Raw genomic sequence first — 22,180 nt, forward strand, 5'->3', positions numbered from 1 at the left:
ACCCGGATGTACCCATAGCTCGTACGTTGTAACGCTGAGAAAAGGGTGCTGTCTCCGGCTTTTATCTTGAAGAAACGAATCCAACCTCATTACAATTGAAAATATGAAAGACAAATTGTATCTCAATAAACTATTAGTGTGATTACATGGGAATTCTGCTATTAATTTGTCTTTTTATCTGGATTCTCGGGATGAAATTCTCTAGACAGTGTATTTACGATTACCTGGCACTGATGCCTGTTAGGCCTATAGATAATAATATATAACAGTATTGATAATATGACATAAATAAGTAGAAAAAAAATAAAACATACAACATTAAAAGTAAATTTTGACAATCATTTCAAAAGATAGTGCTTTAGCCCATCTTCTCTGGACGTCCCTATCTTTGGCTTTAATGATACATCATCCCTTGGCACATTCCTTTGTCCACATGATTCCGTGTTCTCATGACCAATTTTTTTATGATGGATATAATTTTGTAAATTTAATTCATTTCAACTCTATTCGTTTCACTTCACCTCAATTCATTTTTTTTCATTCAAACATAATACAAAGTAATATATATCTAGGCTCTACAATTTTACAAATGAATATTCTCATCTCGTAAAAAACCCAGTAGGCCTATAAAATTGAGCATCAAATGGCCAACTGCATGAAACTTGCATTAATTTGTATTAAGTATATACTAGTATGTTTTAAATGTACAATAAGTGTTTTGATCTTTGATTACTATTTTATTAGCAAGGTATAGAGTATTTAAAGGGCATCTTATTAATTTTACATCATGGTGAGCCTCCCGTTACACCATCAATGGTAGAACTATATTGGGTTTTCAGTGCACTTGTTAATTTTTTTGTCATAGGAACATGATAAATTCCCGAAATCTGCAGGCCTATATCGCACCGAAAATGAAATTGTTCAAAATTTTTTGCTTTTAATACCCTTCTATTTAAGTTAGAATCGGTTTATTTTATTCGCTTTTTAGGGGGTGGGGTGTAATTAAAGTGACATACGCACCCGGAAGAAAATTCACAATCAAAATAAAAGTATACAAGTACAGGGGGCTCGACTGGACCCCTCCCTGACCATGCTGACAGGTATCACTTGAGGTTAAAATTAGGATCACTCAACAACCAACAATAATTGTATTATCTTATTCCAAGTATTTGTCAGTTTTACAATAGCCCTATTATTGCTTAATATGTTTGGTTTTTGTACTCACAATTTTGCAAAACTTTTTTATGTTAAGTTTTATTAGGATTGCAATAGATGTATCTCAGGATATTTGTTATCAATTGGTTTTATACACTCAGTTGTAGTAATAATATTCTTTGTAGTATAGTACAAATTATAATTATAACTCACTCCCGCTCTGTTTCTTCTCCTCTCCTCCTTCTTCCATACCTTAATTATTATTCGATCCTTGATTTGTTCACATAAAAATTTGTCAAATCAAAGGATTAAACATCAGCGATATGTCAACAGAGTATTTCAGCCGATCAGTATATTATTTCAGCCGGGGGGGGGGGCTGTTGCACCCACAAATGTAATAACGCCCACAAATGTAATAACGCCCACAAATGTAATAACACTTTACCCACAAATGTAATAACGCCCACAAATGTAATAACACTTTACCCACAAATGTAATAATTTCACCCACAAATGTAATAATGCACTTTACCCACAAATGTAATAATTTTTGATCGCCCACAAATGTAATAATGACTTTACCCACAAATGTAATAAATTTGAAGGGATTTTTGGCGAATCCGTTCTAAACTAAAATCCTATAGTAATGCCTTCATAAAGCACAAATGTGCAAAGTCTTTTTTCCAGACCCGGTTAATAAAACATTATAGTACATGTCCAAAGTCTTTTTCAAGACCCGGTTGTTTCAAAATTATAATGTACGTCCAAAGTCTTTTTTCCAGACCCGGTTAATTCAAAAATTATAATGCAAGTCCAAAGTCTTTTTTCAGACCTGGTTGTTTAAAAAATTGTAATATAAATCCAAAGTCTTTTTCCAGACCCACTTGTTACAAAAATTATAATATAAGTCCAAAGTCTTTTTTTCAGACCCGGTTGTTTCAATAATTATAATATAAGTCCAAAGTCTTTTTTTCAGACCCGGTTGTTAAAAATATTATAATATATGTCCAAAGTATTTTTTTCAGACCCGTTTGTTTAAAAAATTTTAATATAAGTCCAAAGTGTTTTTCCAGACCCGGTTGTTTAAAAAATTATAATATATGTCCAAAGTCTTTTTTTCCAGACCCGGTTGTTTAAAAAATATTAATATAAGTCCAAAGTCTTTTTTCCAGACCCGGTTGTTTCCAAAATTATAATATAAGTCCAAAGTCTTTTTTTCAGACCCGGTTGTTTAAAAAATCTTAAGTCCAAACTAAGATACAATAATGATATTCCAGTGGGGAAAAAACTGAGAATCGAGCTTAGTCTTTTCTCCAGACCAGTTAATTAAAACTGGTGGAATTAATGTCTTTGTTGTTGTTTCAGCTTATATGGCATATATTGTGAATATATGCGCTAAGAGTAAATTGAGAATCAAGCGTAGTCTTTTCTCCAGACCCGGTTACTTAAAATTAAAACTAAACCCTATAGCACTGCGTTCATATAGCACAAAAGTGCATTCTTTTTTCCAGACCTGGATAATCAAACAAATACAATATAAGTCCAAAGTCTTTATCCAGACCCGGTTGTTTTAAAAATGCTAATATAAGTCCAAAGTCTTTTTCCAGACCTGTTTATTTCAAAAATTTTAATATAAGTCCATACTAAGATACGATAATGATATTCCAGTGGAATAAAAATGAGAATCGAGCTTAGTCTTTCCTCCAGACCCAGTTAATTAAAACTAGTGGAATTAATGTCTTTGTTGTTGTTTCAACTTATACGGCGTATATTGTGAATATATGCGCTAAGGGTAAGTTGAGAATCAGGCGTACTCTTTCCTCCAGACCCGGCTATTCAAAAAATGAATTTAAAAACTTCAAATCTAAGACCAATTTTCCAAAGTTTCACCCAGTAAAAAAATATGTCTTTACCCCACACCCATTTTTTAAAAATAACACTACGACCAGGGGCGGAAATCTCTCCCAAAAGGTAGGGGGACAAGGGTCTCGAAAATTTGACAAGCAAAAAAAAAAGGTTATCACCCGAAAGTAAGGTCATCTCGTCCTAAAATACATGTTTTATTTCGATTTTGAATAATGAATTTCTTACCATCATAGAAGACCAGAAATAGTAGGGGGAACATTTGATAGTGTGTCCCCCTACTATTTTGAGTAGGGGGGACACGTCCCCCTGTCCCCCTGGGATTTCCGCCCATGACTACGACCCCTACAAAACACTGTAATAATACATGGGTTAAGCAAACATCCTTTCTCCAGACTTGGTTATTATTTAAAAAAAATAAAACAGTTTTTACAAATATTCTAAATCGAATACCCAATAATAAAATTACTGTGGAATAACATGAAGACCGACTGTCGAAGATCGACTTTCCTCCAGACACAATTATTTCAAGAATAAAAAATCAAATCAAACCAACAATCCTCCAAATTAAGACCATGCATGTAGAAAAGCACATGTTTAGAGCGTTCTCTTTATTCCAGACCCAGTAATTAAAAAATGATTTTAACAATCTTAAAAACAAAAGACTTTGTCATATTCTTATTCTTGTGGAATAACACGAGTATTATTAGTCTTTCGTCTAGACTCGGTTACTTTTTAAAAGATAAAAAAATATTGAAAAAAAATCACAGCTAAGACCAATCTTCAAAATTAAACCCACTTAAAATGCTTGGACTTAGAGTGTTGTCTTTAACCATCACGCAGTTCTCTTAAAAAATACAAATTAAGCGAAACATTAATCTTAAAACTTAGACCCCAGCATCTTCCAAACTATGAAACTCTTGTGATAACGCATACTTAATTTGACCAGACCAGTTTATTAAAAAAAGAACAAAAAAAATTATCCCTCTTCCAGCCTAACATCCTGTAATAAATGATGTAATTAAACATTCACTTTTTCTTCCTGGCAAAGAAATTTATAATAAAAAAAAACATCAAAACTTAGAGTCCGGGGAGCATTTCATGAAAGGAGTTGTCTGACGTTTTATCCGACACTTACCATGGTAGCACTGCTTCTTAGCCAATCAACATCAAGGACAGTTGTCAGATCTGACAACTTGTCGGACATAAATGTTGATGAAATACTCTCCCAATCATCTTATTCATGTTGAACAGGCACAAGAATATGATTTTGTCTTAGTTATAAGGATTTCATTTATCTTATTTTTTGAAAATGACAAGGTCTGGAATAAAGAAAACTCTCTAAACTTTTATTTATTGAAGGTTCTTAGTTTGAAGGATAGTTGGTCCATAGATTCCGTTATTCTTTTTTAATGATTTTGGTTATTTTGAAATAATTGGGTCTGGAGGAAAGACTATGCTATATTTCCATGTTTTTCAACATAAAGAGGATCGTGGGTTTTTGTTTGCTTTTTTATTATTACTAATTTATTATTATTATTCATCATTTCTTATTTGAAAGATCTGGGTCTGGAGGAAAGACTACGCTATATTTCCATGTTATTTAACATAAATAGGATCGTGGGTCTTTGTTGGCTTTTTTATTATTACTAATTTATTATCATTATTATTATTCAATTCAATTCAATTCAATTTTATTTTCCACATATTGAGTAAAAAACATGCAATATAATTACAATTGAATACATACATAGATAATAAACAATACAAATATAAAAAGTTACAATATATTACATAAAAAAGACATAGAATAATCAAAATGTGGAGGGGATTGACAAAGGCCATATTGATCTATCAAGGTCAATCCCCAATGAAAGAAATAAATGGAATACACAAATTACATATGGATAAAAAAAGAAAAAAAGATACTAGACCTCAAAACCCCAGACAAAGCAAGAGAAAGTAAAATACGAATAAAGGGGGAGAGGCAAATATAAAACTACATTAAGGAGTAAGAAGGTAAAATTTATATTTCCGTTTGAAAGACAGGAGTTGTTATTTGAAAGATCTGGGTCTTGAGGAAAGACTACGCTATACTTCCATGTTATTCAACATAAATAGGATCGTGGGTCTTTGTTTGATTTTTAATTATTACTAATTTATTATTATTATTCATTTGTTATTTGAAAGATCTGGGTCTTGAGGAAAAACTACGCTATATTTCCATGTTATTCAACATAAATAGGATCGTGGGTCTTTGCTTGCTTTTTTATTACTACTAATTTATTATTATTATTATTCATTTCTTATTTGAAAGATCTGGGTCTGGAGGAAAGACTACGCTATATTTCTATGTTATTGAACATTAATAAGAGAGTTGGGGTCTTTGTTACTTTTCCACCAGTTTTAATAAACTGGGTCTGGAGAAAAGACTAAGCTTGATTCTCATTTCTATTCCACTCGAATATCATTATCGTATCTTAGTTTTGACTTATATAATAACTTTTCAAACAACCGGGTCTGGAAAAAGACTTTGAACGTATATTATAATTTTTTAAACAACCGGGTCTGGAAGAAAGACTTTGGACTTATATCAAAATTTTTGAAACAACCGGGTCTGAAAAAAAGACTTTGGACTTGCATTATAATTTTTTAATTAACCGGGTCTGGAATAAAGACTTTGGACGTATATCATAATTTTTGAATTAAACGGGTCTGGAAAAAAGACTTTGGATGTATATTATAATTCTTGAAACAATCGGGTCTGGAGAAAAGACTTTGGACGTATATTATAATTTTGAAACAACCGGGTCTGGAAAAAGACCTTGGACTTGTACTTTAATGTTTTATTAACCAGGTCTGGAAAAAAGACTTTGCACTTTTGTGCTATATGAACGCATTACTATAGGATTTTAGTTTAGAACGGATTCGCCAAAAATCCCTTCAAATTTATTACATTTGTGGGTAAAGTCATTATTACATTTGTGGGCGATCAGGAATTATTACATTTGTGGGTAAAGTGCATTATTACATTTGTGGGTGAAATTATTACATTTGTGGGTAAAGTGTTATTACATTTGTGGGCGTTATTACATTTGTGGGTAAAGTGTTATTACATTTGTGGGCGTTATTACATTTGTGGGCGATTATTACATTTGTGGGTGTAACAGGGGTCAAGTCTAGATTTTCCAGAAAATCAAACAGAAACTCTTTTATGTTGCGTTAAACACGCATTGTAATTTGTTTATCATGTTATTTGCAAGGCAATACTGTAAACATAATTTCCCCCATTAGACCTCCTGTACATTACAAAATTGTACAACTGCATGCGCATTTTTGATATGCAAATTTTGCTGTCAGCAATTTTTTCTACATTGATTTGCACGTAAGAAAGTAATTAAAATGATTTGATGGTTGCCAACATTGGAAATCTAAATAATATAACTTATAGATTTATCAATTAACAGGACCAATGCGTAAATAATTTTCAAATATTATCAATAAAAAGTAATTTTATGACTCACGAGTTATTGTGATGACGGTTACATCGACATAAATCCATGGGGAAAAGGAGTTATGCGGCCCATATGATTTCTATGTGTAGATCTATATACATGTATATATGGAAAATAAATTATAACAAATATTCTAAAAAATGAAGAAATAAATTATCAGCATCATGGTTATTATGAAACTACTTGAAAAAATGCAATTGTGTTTTCTATCAATATTGTGTCTCAGATCAGGCGCAGATCCAGGATTTTCCAAAAGGGGGAGCCGGGGGTGGATAATTCAAGGGGGGGTACACTTGTTTTTTAACGGCATTTAACATTACAAATTTTAACTGTGCCTCTCAAAATTGGGGGGGGGTACAAGCCGGATCTGCCCCCTCCTTCGGCCTTAGATCCGCCAGTGTCTCAAATGCATTAGACACTGTTATATGGCCTGTAGGCCAAGTTAGGCTTTCTTGACTAAATTTCTGAGGTCAACTTGAACACCATGCATGTTAAATTTGTTAATCAGGACTCCCTAGAACAATATGCCCAGGCCTACATGTTATTTTTAATATTCATCCCTTCCAAATCATTAGAAAATAACAGTCACATTAGTGTATCGAAATGTTATGACCAAAACAAAAACAATTGGGGATGTCTATCATTGGCCTGTATATAGGCATATTATGCGCTATTGATATTCCTATACAGGCATTTTTGTTCTCAGTTTCGTTAGATTTTTTGTTAATTTAAACTGTAATTCTGTACATTCAATACTATTTAACTTTTCCATTTGCTTTCGCGCTCATATGTCATCATTTTGTTCCGTTTCTGTGCTATCACTGTACATGCCCCATAGGTACTGTACGCGCATGGCAGGCTGCGAAGACCTATCGAGTAATGGCGGCCGGTCTCCGCGTAATCACAGCGATTTGACGAAGTACGCCCTCTAGCGTTATTAGTATATATATCTATGGTCTCTAGTCATCTTACTTGCATCCTCTTAATTGTATGGTATGGTATCGGCAATAATTGAATTGCCAACGCAAATGGAATGCACTTCAAATTCACATTTTGCATTTCTCTCTCTTACAACATTTCAATCCATTTGATCCCGCATCTTGTTCCTGGATGAAGTTGAACATCTAAATTAAAAATTTAATCATATAAATATAACAAAACACCAATGAAACAGCTAACTCTTAACCAATAAATTCGAAAACAAGCACACGAACACAATCCCATTTATATTCATTGGCTTTTCCTTTTGTATGAAACCATGGACCTATAATTGCTAGTAGGTCCATGATGAAACATAGGCCTATGAACTCCTGGTACAGAAGCGGATCTAGAGGGGGGGTTTGGGGGGTTGCAACCCCCCCCCAAAAAAAAAAAATTTAAAAAAAATCCGGGGACCATTTTTTTAAATCTTATCTTTTTTTTTTAACTTGTAATTTTAGAAAACGCCATTTTCACACACAGATTTTCAAAAATTTCCCCTACTGTGGGAGGGGGGACACCCCCCTCCCACACCCTCCCCCCTCGCTCGCTCCGCTCGCTTGGACTCGGTCGCTACGCTCCCTCGCATACCACCCCAACCCCCCCTTTATAAAAAGCTGGATCCGCCCCTGTGGTAAATAATGAAAAATGCCTTCTCGACCTGCGCTTTGCCACGACAAAAAAATATGACAAATTACCAGTTAAACATCTCAACGCTTATTTACACTATACTACTGATAATCGCATGCCTCGGGTAACATGCACGCAGTACTTAACAGAAAACGTGCCAAATCTGACAATATAAATGTCTCTTTCATATTTCATTTGCCAATATAAAATGACTACGTATACACATCATCTAGTGCAACGTTTCAACTAATGACAAAATGTTAGAAAAATGAGTTATTATATTTCCTACTCAGGGGTGTCAAAATGGTATGTGAACGGGCATAGCGGCTGATCCAGGGGGGGGGGGGGCCGAGCCCCCCCCCCCCCCCCCCTTATTGGCGGAGCAAAATAAGGGGGAAAGCCCGGAAAAAAGGGGGAAAGGAAGAAAAAAGGAGGGGAAAAAGAGGAGAAAAAGAAGGAAAAACATAAAAGGAGGAAGACGAGTGAATAAAATAAGATGAGGGAAAGACTTTGAAAATATTTTTTTTTATCTTTTATGTCAATATATAAGACTTTCACTCGCGTTTGCATTGCCTTTTAGGTGATTTACATAGTGCTCAATATGAAGATTAAAATATCAAAATTTAAAGTCAATATACAAAACATATTTCAGCTCGGAAATCGAACTTTCATTATTTTGTTTGATTTACAAATTGATTTTTAAAAAGTGTTATGCAAAAATTCATATTTTATGGTCTGAATATTAACACTTTCTGTTCGCGCTGCGCGCTGGCAAAATTTGATTTGTCAGGTACCTATTATTTTACTGTATTCCATAAAGTTCTCGGATTGGTGAGTTATTATCTTAATATTAATTCTATAACAAACTACTTAAATCCCCATTTCATGAAAGTTTATCAAAAATTTCGGCTTGCGATTTGCGCTCACATTGATTGTTGAAAATATGTTAACTCATGCATGTTATTTATACTTACAAAGGTGCTTTAAGTGTCCAGTTTTCAAGCCATATGAATATTAACAGATTTCGCACTCTCATTAGGCTTTCTAGATTAATAAATAAGATATTAATTTAATAATCAAATCGCCCTTTTTTAGATTTTTTTTATCGACAAGTTTCATCTCGCGCTTAGGAAGAGAAATAGGGATAGTCATTATTTTCATATGATGACATAATGTTCTTAGAATGTCCCGGTCCTATATCAAAACTCAAAGTATTAATTATGGAATATATCAGCTCTTTTTCTAAACTGTGATCCATATCCACCTCACAATTTTCCTACAAAGTGCTTGAAATACAGAGATTAAATTAACCCTTTTACAGATCGGACTACCAAATGTTTTGATTGTTTTTCATGATTTAAAAAAAGGTATTTAGAATGCCCAGATTCTAGGTCGAAATCTGAAACACGCCCGGGCATGTTAATTCAGATACGAAGCCTATTCTCTATCTATTTAAATCATTATCTAGCAGATCTAGTCTCAGATCACAATTTAAAAGATTTGCTCGCTCGCATTATTGTGTAGGAAGATTTCCAATTACTCTTTATTTTCATGATTTACAAAACATGAACAGAGTGTCCCATTTTTAGGTGTAAATCTCGATTTTTTTTTCCACTCGCGCTTCGCGCTCACATCAATAATTGTTTAGGTATATACTTATCCTTTTCACGATTACAAAAAGTGCTTAGAATTTCCATTCTTCAAGTAGAAATGTCAAAATTTTCGGCTCATGCTCCGCTTTATTTGACTGTTGAAATATGTAACGTCTTCATGGCTAACTGCAAGCAGCCGCTAAGAGATCCCTTTTTGATCAGATAAAACGTATATTGAAAATTTCTGCTCGAGCTTCGCGCTCGCAGGACATGTTTACTCAATACTTGATACTTGCCAAGTATTGTAACAGGGGATGGGGCAAGCATGCGCGTATTCTGGGGTCCCTCGGTGCCCGCCCCCCCCCCCCCCGGAAAAATAGAGGATGCCAAAAAGAGGAAGAACAGAGAGGAAAGGAAAAGAGGGGAGAAAAAAGAAGAGAAAGAAAAAAAAGGGGGAAGAAAGAGAGAAGGAAAAAATAGAAGAGGGAAGGGGGACACCGACTTGATGTCCGACATTGGGAGCGCCAAATTTATTTTAAATTTAGGGGCGCCGAATTGATGTTCGACACAGGGGTGCCGATTTGATGTTCAACCTAGGGGCGCGGAATTAATGTTTGACATAGGGGGCGCCGACTTTATGTTTGACCTAGGGAGGCGCCGAATTGAAGCTCGACATAGGGGCGCCGTACTGATGTTCGATATAGGGGGCGCCGAAGTGATGTTCGACATAGGGGGGTGCCGAATTGATGTTTAACCTAGGGGGTGCCGAATTGATGTTCGGCATTGGGGTGCAGAATTGAGGTTCAACGTAGGAGGCGCTGAATAGATGTCCGACTTCGGGATGGGGGGCGGAATTGAAGTTCGACATAGGGGCGCCGAATTGATCTTCAACCTAAACAGCGCCGAATTGATGTCCGACAGGTGTGCCAAATAGCTGTTCAACCTAAGGGGGTGGGGGTGCCGAATAGGTGTCCGACCTAGGGGCGCGGAATTGATGTTTGACATAGGGGGCGCCGAATTTATATTCGACCTGGGGAGGCACCGAATTGAAGTTCGACATAGGGGCGCCGAATTGATGTTCAACCTAGGACATTGTAGGAGGGGGGCGCTGAATAGAGGTCCGACCAAGGAGCGCGGAATAATGATGTTTGACATAGGGAGCGCCGAGTTAATGTTCGACCTAGGGGGCGCCGAATTCATGTTCAACCTAGGGGCGCCGAATTGAAGTTCGATATAGGGGGCGCCGAATTGATGTTCGACCTTAAGGGGTGCCGAATTTATGTTCGAGATGTTCGACATAGGGGTGCCGAATTGATGTTCGGCATTGGGTTGCAGAATTGAGGTTCAACGTAGGAGGGGGCGCTGAATAGATGTCCGACTTCGCGGTGGGGGGCGGAATTGAAGTTCGACATAGGGGCGCCGAATTGATCTTCAACCTAGAGAGCGCCGAATCGATGTTCGACACAGGGGTGCCAAAGAGCTGTTCAACCTAAGGGGGTGGGGGTGCCGAATAGGTGTCCGACCTAGGGGCGCGGAATTGATGTTTGGCATAGGGGGCGCCGAATTTATATTCGACCTAGGGAGGCGCCGAATTGAAGTTCGACCTAGGGGCGCCGAATTGATGTTCAACCTAGGGGCGCCGAATTGAAGTTCGATATAGGGGGCGCCGAATTGATGTTCGACCTGAGGGGGTGCCGAATTTATGTTCGAGGTGTTCGACATAGGGGTGCCGAATTGATGTTCGGCATTGGGTTGCAGAATTGAGGTTCAACGTAGGAGGGGGCGCTGAATAGATGTCCGACTTCGCGGTGGGGGGCGGAATTGAAGTTCGACATAGGGGCGCCGAATTGATCTTCAACCTAGAGAGCGCCGAATCGATGTTCGACACAGGGGTGCCAAAGAGCTGTTCAACCTAAGGGGGTGGGGGTGCCGAATAGGTGTCCGACCTAGGGGCGCGGAATTGATGTTTGGCATAGGGGGCGCCGAATTTATATTCGACCTAGGGAGGCGCCGAATTGAAGTTCGACCTAGGGGCGCCGAATTGATGTTCAACCTAGGACATTGTAGGAGGGGGGCGCTGAATAGAGGTCCGACAAAGGAGCGCGGAATAATGATGTTTGACATAGGGAGCGCCGAGTTAATGTTCGACCTAGGGGGCGCCGAATTCATGTTCAACCTAGGGGCGCCGAATTGAAGTTCGATATAGGGGGCGCCGAATTGATGTTCGACCTGAGGGGTGCCGAATTTATGTTCGAGGTGTTCGACATAGGGGTGCCGAATTCATGTTCAACCGGGGGAGTGTGGGCGCTGAATAGATGTCCGACCTAGGGGCGCGGAATTGATGTTCGATATAGGGGGGCGCCGAATTGATGTTCGACCTAGGGGGTGCCGAGTTGATGTTCGACCTAGGGGAGCCGAATTGATTTTCGACATAGGGGTGCCGAATCGAAGTTCAACCTGGGGGGCGCTGAATAGGTGTCCGACCTAGGGGCGCGGAATTGATATTTTAAATAAGGGCGCCGGATTGATGTTCAACATAGGGGAGGAGCGCCTAATTCATATTCGACCTTTGGGGCCCCAATTTGATATTTGTACTGGGGTGCCTAATTCATGTTCAACCTAGGGAGGGGGCGCCAAATTTAGTGTCGACCTTTGAGGCGCCAATTTGATTTTTGACCGGGGGCGTCAAATTCATGTTTGCTCGCATCAAATTAGAGGCCCATCCTGTTCAGGATTACCAAACATGCCAAAAGTGCTTATAGGTCAGAATATAAAAAAAATTCATCTCGCTCTTCGCGCTTCCTTAAATTGTTTAATAAGGAGACGATCCTGTTCATGGCTAGATAAGTTCTTAGAATGTTCAACTTTGGGTCGAAAAATAAAACAATTTCAGCTCGCACTTCGCTCTCCCATAATATGTTTTGTTAGATACTCATCCTGTTCATGATTATCAAAAATGCTTACTCGAATGTCCAAATTTTAGGTCAGAATATCAAACATTTTAGAAACCTAAACAGCGACGGCACCTTGATTCAAGTTAAAACTTCATTAAGAAAAAACAAAAAGCTCTCCAAAAGAGCAACCATTTCACAAGCACCCAAAGCGGCAAACCAGCACCCCATCTTCCAGAGTGTATGACTTTAGACAACTACACAAACAGTTTGCAGGTATATCAATTACTTAGCTATTGAAATTTTATAATGAAATACTGTAAATAATGATGTTAAGACACTAATGTAAGTGAAATTCAGATCAAACTTGTAAAGTACTACGGGAAGACGATCTGCTACCACCACCCCCATCTTTCGCAAGCAACCAAGAGTCCATAACTCGGACCAGTCCCTGCCCAACATATCGTAGACATGGGAGAGAAAAGACACAATAAACTAAATAATGAACTAAATAATTGCTGCTGCATGATTATGAACACGGAATGTTCAGACAAGGCTATATCGAGTCTATAATGATGGAGTGTATAATGTTTACCGTCGTATATATGGATGCACTAGAAGAGCAAACATACCAATCACTAAGTAATAGCCCATTTATATGATCTTTTCACGCTACATTATGCGCTCTACTTTGTCAGTTTTGTTTGACAGTCATTTTTAATGACGTGGCCGTTACATGCAATCCCGATTTTGTTGAGATATATTCATATCTTAAACTTTTACAGGTATAAATAAGCAATCATTCTTTTCGTTTTAATGAATAGTCACACATGTCTTATACTTTTTAATGGACAAATAATGTTAGGATTTCACATCCTGAAGACTAGACAAAATATTAACCGCCATTTCACACGGTAAAATAATCGTAATTTGAATGATGATTCCGGTAAAAATAAGGCTAATGACGAATTTTTATAGCGTGTGTGAAACCAAACTAGAACATGATTAGTATCACAAACGCTAATCAGTCACGGTTACAATAGCAATCATCATTACAATAATGATTCAAGATTCACGTGTGAAAAGGCCCTAAGAATGCCACATTTGAACCTCACAGTGAAAATAATTAAGCTGTCACCTGTAATTACCCCCCCCCCCCCCGGACATTTATCATTATTTTTGATTGATTGCTGGAGCAATTACAGACGAACAATGCTACTAATAAAGGATTTTCTAATAAATTGAATGAAGCACCGTGCTCTCGGCGTCATAGGGCCTTTTCACACGTGAATCTTGAATCATCATCGTAATGATTCAATTTTTTTCAATTCAATTCATTTATTTTCTCTTTCAATCTTTTTACATTTACAATGATAGTTCAATATACATATTTACAAAATATAAGTTTTAAATCATACAATAATACCATGAAATCGAAAGGGAAGGAGACCAACTAAAAAGCAGAGCTTGTAGGGTGAAGGCCCCCTTTTATAAGTAAATTTTATGAATAAAAAATAAGACAAAATAAAGAAATAAACAATATATATATATATATATATATATATATATATATATATATATATATAATGAAAAAAAAATAAACAAATAAAAATAAATAAATAATAATAAAAATAAATGATTCAGTATACACTGTATACAGAAATCATAAAACGATTAAACATATATACAAAGAAAGATTAATAAACACATTTACATATTAAGTTCTGAATTACATTACTTTGGGGAAAAAACGATAATCTAATATGAATTCAGAAGATATTTTTTAAGTTTTCCTTTGAAATTTTGTATTGAATTACATTGTATAATATCCTTTGAAAAAAGAATTCCATAATTTTGGACCAGTAAAAACAAATGTCTTCTGTGCAAACGATGTTCTATTCAGAGGTAAATGAAAGGAACTCGCCTGGCGAGTGAAGTGCTTATGAATTGTATCGTTTTTTACAAACATATTATTAAAAGGTAACGGTAATTGTTTATTGATAAACTTGTACATTAACTGTCCGAGTTGAAAAAATATAAATCTTTAACCTTCAAGACTTTATTTCTCAAAAACAGAATATTTGTATGTGCCCTGAATTCTGCATGACTAATAATACGAATCACTCTTTTTTGTAAAATAAAAAGTCTATTAATTTGAGAATACGCTGCATTACCCCCACGCAACAACTCCGTAATTCAAGTAAGGTAAAATTAACGTTGAATACAATGATAACAAAATATAATGGGGTAAGAAGTAACTTAATTTTCTAATGACACCAATGTTGCGAGCAATGATTTTACAAATATTATCAATATGTGGTTTCCAAGAAAGTTTTTCGTCAATGATCAGTCCCAAAAATTTAGTAGATCGCACCCTTTGAATGACAGTATCATTTAAAATTACATCTTTTAATACAGTCGTAATCTTGTTGCTAAATAGCATGTAGCTATTTTTTTCTAGGTTAAGAGAGAGTTTGTTAGCTGTTATCCAATTAGAAACATTTTTTAGTTCGTCATTGAATATTTGCGTCAATTGCTCTGGGTCGGGGTGCGACAGAAATATATTAGAGTCATCAGCAAAAAGTATAAATTGAAGCAATCTAGATGACATATCAATATCATTTATATAAGTAATGAACAAAAGTGGGCCAAGAATGTTGCCCTGTGGAACTCCACAAAGGACAGGTTTACGTTCAGAAACATTACAATCAAGTGAAATGAACTGTGAACGCCCGGTTAGATAATTCTTGAACCACTTTAGTGGTTCCCCTCTTATTCCATAATGAGAAAGTTTATAAAGGAGAATGTTATGATCAACTGTATCGAATGCTTGTGAAAAATCTAAAAACAAACCAATCGTATTCGAAGACTTGTCATAAGCTTTGGCAACTGTTTGAACTAAAGAAAGTATTGCGTGGGAAGTGCTACTCTTTTTCCGGAAACCAAATTGAGTATCGGATAGGATGTTGTGCTTTAAAAAAAAATATATGGTTCGTATGTGATTAATGTGAACCAATTTTTCAAGAATTTTAGATAAGTTTGTAAGCAATGAAATCGGTCTGTAGTTACTTGCTAAAGAGATATTACCTTTTTTGAAGACTGGTATTATCTTATAAATTTTCATTGTCTTTGGAATATTTCCCGATGATAATGACAAATTGAATATATAAATAAGAGGGTCAATTATATAATTCATAGTTTTCTGTAAAAGGTTGTTATCAATGTAATCAAATCCTGCACTTTTATTTGATTTTAGGCTAGATATAATTTTGATTATCTCCTACGCGTTCGTAGGAGAGAAAAACATAGAACTTTGATTTCTATCCCCCAAATATTGATGAAATGAATGGGAGTTTGTTGGTATACTTCTAGAGAGCTTAAATCCAACTTGTGAAAAGTAATTGTTGAAAATATTTGCCATCTGAACTTTATCTTCAATAATAGAATCATTATGCATAAGCTTAGTTATCTTTGAAAACTTTGGTCCATTATTGATGGTAGAATTGATAAATTTCCATGTTTTTTTAAGATCATTCTTGCATTGATTAAATTGATCATGGTAATATGCCTTTTTAGCAGTACGGATGACCCCTGTTAGTATATTCTTTTAATTAGTATATTGGCTCCGAGTATTCTCAGTTAATCTTGATATATATTTATAGTATAATCGATTTTTTTTCTTTTTTTATTGAACGAAGAATTGAATTCGTTATCCAAGGTAGTCTGGGTGATCTTTTATAATTTTTGGACTTGGGCTTTGCAAAAGGAATATTTTCATTAACATGACTCATGAAGATATCAATAAATGTTTCGTAGGACTCGTCAACACATTCTGTACTAAATACATCATCCCAAGATTCTTCTTCTAAACTCTGTTTCAAACTAGATATATTTATATCACTATACACACGCCTCTTAGATACATAATCGGGAAGTTTGTTTGGCTGATATTGATTAGAACAAAACATGAAAATTGGGAAATGATCAGACATGTCTGAGATAATTATACCAGCTTTAAATTCTGAACGTATATTGCAGAAAAAAATTGTCAATCAGAGTTGCGGAAGTATTAGTGATTCTAGTGGGTCTAGAAATAAGTGGCAAAAGGAGGCAGAAAGGAATGTCTCTAAAAAGTCATTTGCAAAAATATTAGTATCACTCGCCAACAGGTCATAGTTAAAGTCTCCCATTATGATACATCTTTTGTTTTGAACAGAATGATAATGTAGTAAATTATTTAAAGTGTCTAGAAAATCAGCACTATTGCTGCGAGGAGGCTTATAAACAACTCCCAATACAGTTTTTATGTTATCACGATAACTAATTTCAATAAATAAAGTTTCTGCAGTTTCATTCATTAAATTAATGTCTTCAATAATAACATACTCAAATTGACTCGGCACAAAAATTGCAACACCACCACCAATTTTATCTACACGATTATTTGTAAGTATATCATAACCCGGGAGTGCATTCATATTAATATATTTATCTGACAGCCATGTCTCGGTTAAACCTAATACTGTATTTTGGGGAACACCTGAGTTATCTAAAAATAAACGAAATTGTTTAAAATTCTTGTTAAGGCTTCTTATATTTAGATGCAAAATAGACAAACAGGAAGAAGGTAAACCTTTGAAAATGTTTTTGGCTGAAGCCTGAGTGAAGTAGTTTGAGGATATGACACTCGAAGCCCCATCATTTGGATCTAAATCAATTTTAAGTTCATCATTATTAGCACCAATATCATTAATAACATCATTGGAATCATTGGAAATGTTCGTAATCATATCAAAGTCAATCATTATTTACATAAAACACCAGTATAATATAATCATATATGCGTAAGAGAGTTTTACTTAATTTTGTTCAGATCCTCTTCTCGATGAATAGCAACCGGTGGAACATTCGGGCTCTTCCTCACCAGAATGGTGCCATTCACTGTCCATAAGAACTTGTATCCCGCCTTCTTTTTCTCGTCATTCGCCTTCTTCAGGAGAGACTTCTTAGCTGGGGCTAGATTTTCGTTGAGAAACACATTTCCTTCATCTCTTGAGAATCCCAGTTGACGGGTTGATGTTTCCCTCAGTTTTTTCCGGCCTGAGTATAGATGGTGATTGCAATTCGTCTGTAGAATCATCGGACCTTTCACACGCTTACTCGAAACTGAGATTTGAATGGAGTAGAACTGGAATTCACCTCCGGAGTAGAATTTGAATTCGTGTCTGTGATTAGCGTTCGCAATTTTAATCATATTTTAGTTTCGTTTCACACGTGCTAAAAAATCGTCATTTGCCTCATTTTTCACTCTGGAATCATCATTCAAATTACGATTTTTAAACCGTCAGAAAGGGCGGATAATGATGTTTGCCTTTCAATCATGTGTATCATCGTGATGGCACCAGCTATGTGTGATATACAATTCTTTCATTTCTTAATGGGATGACCTAATAGCATATGTAGCCTTGTTTTGACTGATAGTCATTTCAGTTTGACAGCCATTGACGATCGAATGCGAAGTCATATCTCGGTACTTTAGATATCAGCATTATTTATAACCGCATTTCATCGTTGATGGGCATAGTTTAAAGACCGATTTCACAATCTCCTAATCGCTTTGAGAGGTTACAATTATTTTTTCTAAATTCAACATCAGCATATCTTGTGATTCTGACCCATGGAGATAAATGACAGGATCGATCTTCAAGATGGTAATAGAATGATGGAAAATATTTGCCTCTTCTCTGACAATATGACACGACAAAGTGGCCTTCCTGAACCAAAGTTTAATATTACATTCCTCGTTATGCTTATTATCTCTGGTCTTACTGTATTGACGAATGCCCTTATTCTGGCAGGCTTCTACTTCCAGAGGAAACTAAGGAATTACACCAACTACTATATCATGAACATCGCCATCGCAGACCTTCTTGTAGGCCTGATCATAATGCCACTCCGTTCGCTGACCTTTCTTTACGGGACATGGATCTTCGGGCACACTGGAACTGTCTTCTTTTTAGGATTCCAGAATACTTTGCAGAGTGTATCTGTATTTGGTGTAATCGCTATTTGCCTGGATCGGTATATAGCTACCTTCTATCCCATCGAGCACTTCCAACGGAAGAGTATCCGCAAGGCTACCTTGGTGAATATAAGTACTTGGGTGATATCCTTTGCCGTGTGGTTTCTGGTGTTTTCTGTATGGGATCTCATGGCTCCTAATTATACTCTCACACCAAGTGGCTTGTTCAAACCAAACTACTCGCTCAGAAAATCAACTGTCATATTGGTATCCATCTTTAGAGCACTTGGACCGTTTCTTATGATATGTGGACTTTACATTCGTATTTACCTCCGTGTCAGGTCGATTGGAAAGAGGCCCATCTCAACAGGTCTAGAGACGAAGGAAATCTGTAAAAGCGTTGCACCTGTAAGACAGCGGGAAAATGCCGATTTGGCTTATGTGAGTAGCGCACAAGATAGAGACAAAGATATCGATGATGTCTTCAAGAACCCCGAGGGAAAAGTAACATCATTAGGCCAAGCTATTTCAGATAAGCCTTCTATCCCTACCGACAACGTACCAGATATAGATGTATCTAATGATAGATCGAGGAATTATCGTCCAAGCATGGAAAATACCTCATCTCCTAGGAGAATCATCGGGAAATCATCAAAAGCCGATGGAGCTTCGATGAAGAGCCAAAAAGCAATGAGGACCTTGACGTTAATTGTTCTGGCTTTCTTAGCAACGTGGTTACCAAATGCCGTCGACCTCATGGTACAGACAGTATCTAAAGATCATTATGACATCATGAATGAGATATTTCCAGTCTCGGAGCTATTTCGTTGGGTAACCTACTGCAACAGCCTGATCAATCCAATCGCATACGCAATGGCTCAGCCCCTAATTCGACAGACTGTCTTAAGGATACTCCGTTGTAAAAGATCACATTAAATCTCCCTTTTACTCTCAATTTACAGGCATACAAACCATGCAACGGTCCTAAGCGATGATAAATGATAAAAGAGAGTGAAAATATGTTACATTCGTGACGTTTCTCCTTCCTTTAAAGTTCTAATTTTTATCTCATGATATGAGAAATCCTGAGAAATCTCTGTCTGTAAGATTGTTATATAAATATCTATCAAGCGAAGTGCGAGCTGAAAATTTGTGACATTCTGACCTAAAATTTGGACATTCGAGTAAGCGTCTTTTACTATGACGGAAAAAAGTCTTAAAGTTTACTGAACTCAAATTAAAAAAAAAATCTATTTGCACATTTATCTTTGATCTACAATTTTGGCCTAAATTCAAGAAAGTTTTGAACTAAAATTAACTGGAGGCAAAGTTAATTGGGTAGCGAAATATAGCAGGCCCCGGGAGTTGGCAGCAATTTAAAAAATTAAATAAAAAACAAACCGAACGGACTGAGGACAATGAGGCAGGTGTTCCCCAAGGCCTTTGGTTAGCGAGAGTTTGATAAACTTGACATTCCTTGTTTTGGGATAAAATTCATATCATGCATTTCTGATCTGATCTTTTTACTTGTAAATCAAAGAACTGTTTAGATTTGAACTGATTATATTATAGACATGGAATATAATCATTGCAATGTATAAACTTTTTATGTAAAAGTGGTTCTGACTTTCTTCTTGTTATCCCACCAGGGTACGTCCTGTGGCAAGGTTTCAATCCTCATTTGCCACTATCCACCCAGGTGTTCTAAGGGTACCTGGTAAGATGCGATAGCCTATGTAGTATTATTAGCAATTGAGTTTGGATACTAGTGATTAAATGTTCCCGAGGGAGTGGAGAAAGCACCTACATTGTGTGCGGGCATGCCAGGGTCTGATGACTGAATACAATGTTGTAATCATTTAAATAATCAAATGATTGAGACTGTGCCTTTTCATCTATCGCTCCACGTCTTTGGAACTCCCCCCCTTCTACACTCCGTAAAATTAACAGCACTGAAGTCTTCAAACCGTCCCTCAAAACTTACCTATTTTAGCAGATGTGCAGTAATATTCATTGCTAAGTTGTTATTCTTAGCCATTCTATATGAAGAATAGTTAGACCCATGCACAGTAAAAGCATTGTTCAAAGTTCTATGCAATGCTGTTTATATATTGAACTTTATAGTAATTGCATAAGAGAAAACAAGTTCAATTTTTAATACTTATTCTTCAATTAATTAAGAATCGCTGTTTAGGCTTTTACGCTGTATAAGGTTCATGCAGTAAACAGCGCTGTATAAAATTTTAAACATTTTTTTTTTGTACAATGTGCTTCGTCCAAGAGTTCCGACTCCACTGACCATAATTGTTTGTTTAAAAGTGGTATGTACATTCTTTCCTTTGTATTCGTTATTAGAGAATGTTTTTTGTATAATCATGTATGTGCGTAAACAACTTAATGATGACATTAGGTACGTTATTTTCGATTCGATTCTATTGTATTTTCGTATTTTTGTGGTATTCATGTAAGCTCTATCTATATGGTGTTTTTAATTCAAGTGGTTCTCCCTTCTTAACGACGCCCTTCTGTATATAGTATGGCAATCGACTACAAATGTTTATGAAGGTAATATAGGGCCCATACAGATGTTGCCTTTAAATAAGATATAATAATAAGAATAAAATGAATGTTCCCCAATCATCTATTTCCTATTTGTTGAAAATGCGTTTAAATTAACAAGTTGATGACTTAGAGTTTGATGGCAACTTTATTTGCAAAGGCCCTTTAAAAAAGCGGACTGAACTCTCCCTATTAGACACTATCATATTTCTTTCTGATATGCTACACTGCTGGCATTTGAAGTCACATTTGTATTGCAGAGCAAATAACGGGTACCCCTAATCAAATACGTTAAGAAATGTGACAACCCATTTAATTTTTCACGCCTCTACTCTCTAAATACGTAAGAAATAATCAGGGGCCCGTCTTATAAAGACTTGCGATTGATCCGACCAATCGCAACTATGGAAAGCCAGCAAAGTCAACATATCAAATGCAAATGCAAATTATGTATATTCATGCATTCATTGTTTTCCTAAAAATTCAGTGTGCTTCTCTTTGTTTACGAAGGACATTGTGCAAATTTCAAGTAGAAAAAATATGAAACCGATGGATTTCCATAGAGTTACGATTGATTGGATCAAGTCTTTGTAAGACAGGGCCCGGTCCCTAGGCACACTCCCCTTGGAGTGAGACGAGGAATCAATCCTTTTTGGAGTGAACTGTGCATCAAAGAAGTGATATAATGCACTATACTAGGATGTACAGTTCAATCCAAATGGATTAGTCCATCGTTTCACTCCAAGAGGAGTGTGATTGGGGACCAGATTAGCTCTTACGTATTTAGATAGTATTATGTTGGTGTGTTAGCTCAGTTGGTAGAGCTTCCGTCTCACAACCGGGAGGTCGGGAGTTCAAGTCCCGGCTGCGTCAGACCAAAAGACATTGAATGATGGGACTTGCTGCTTCCCTGTTTGGCGTTCAACTATTTAAAGGAGAATGACACCATTGAAACCAGCTGAATCCATATCAAAG

General features: G+C 36.3%; 1 protein-coding gene across 1 annotated transcript; it reads left to right on the plus strand.

The window, feature by feature from the left end:
- Positions 1–18,376: 18,376 nt before the first annotated feature.
- LOC129271831 (muscarinic acetylcholine receptor M5-like) lies at positions 18,377–19,582 on the plus strand. The gene has a single exon (XM_054909094.2). The coding sequence runs from the start codon at positions 18,377–18,379 to the stop codon at positions 19,580–19,582; it is 1,206 nt and encodes a 401-aa protein (XP_054765069.2).
- Positions 19,583–22,180: the final 2,598 nt, after the last annotated feature.

Source organism: Lytechinus pictus, chromosome 11 (assembly GCF_037042905.1).
Source record: "Lytechinus pictus isolate F3 Inbred chromosome 11, Lp3.0, whole genome shotgun sequence".
In the NCBI taxonomy this organism is placed as follows: Eukaryota; Metazoa; Echinodermata; class Echinoidea; order Temnopleuroida; family Toxopneustidae; genus Lytechinus; species Lytechinus pictus.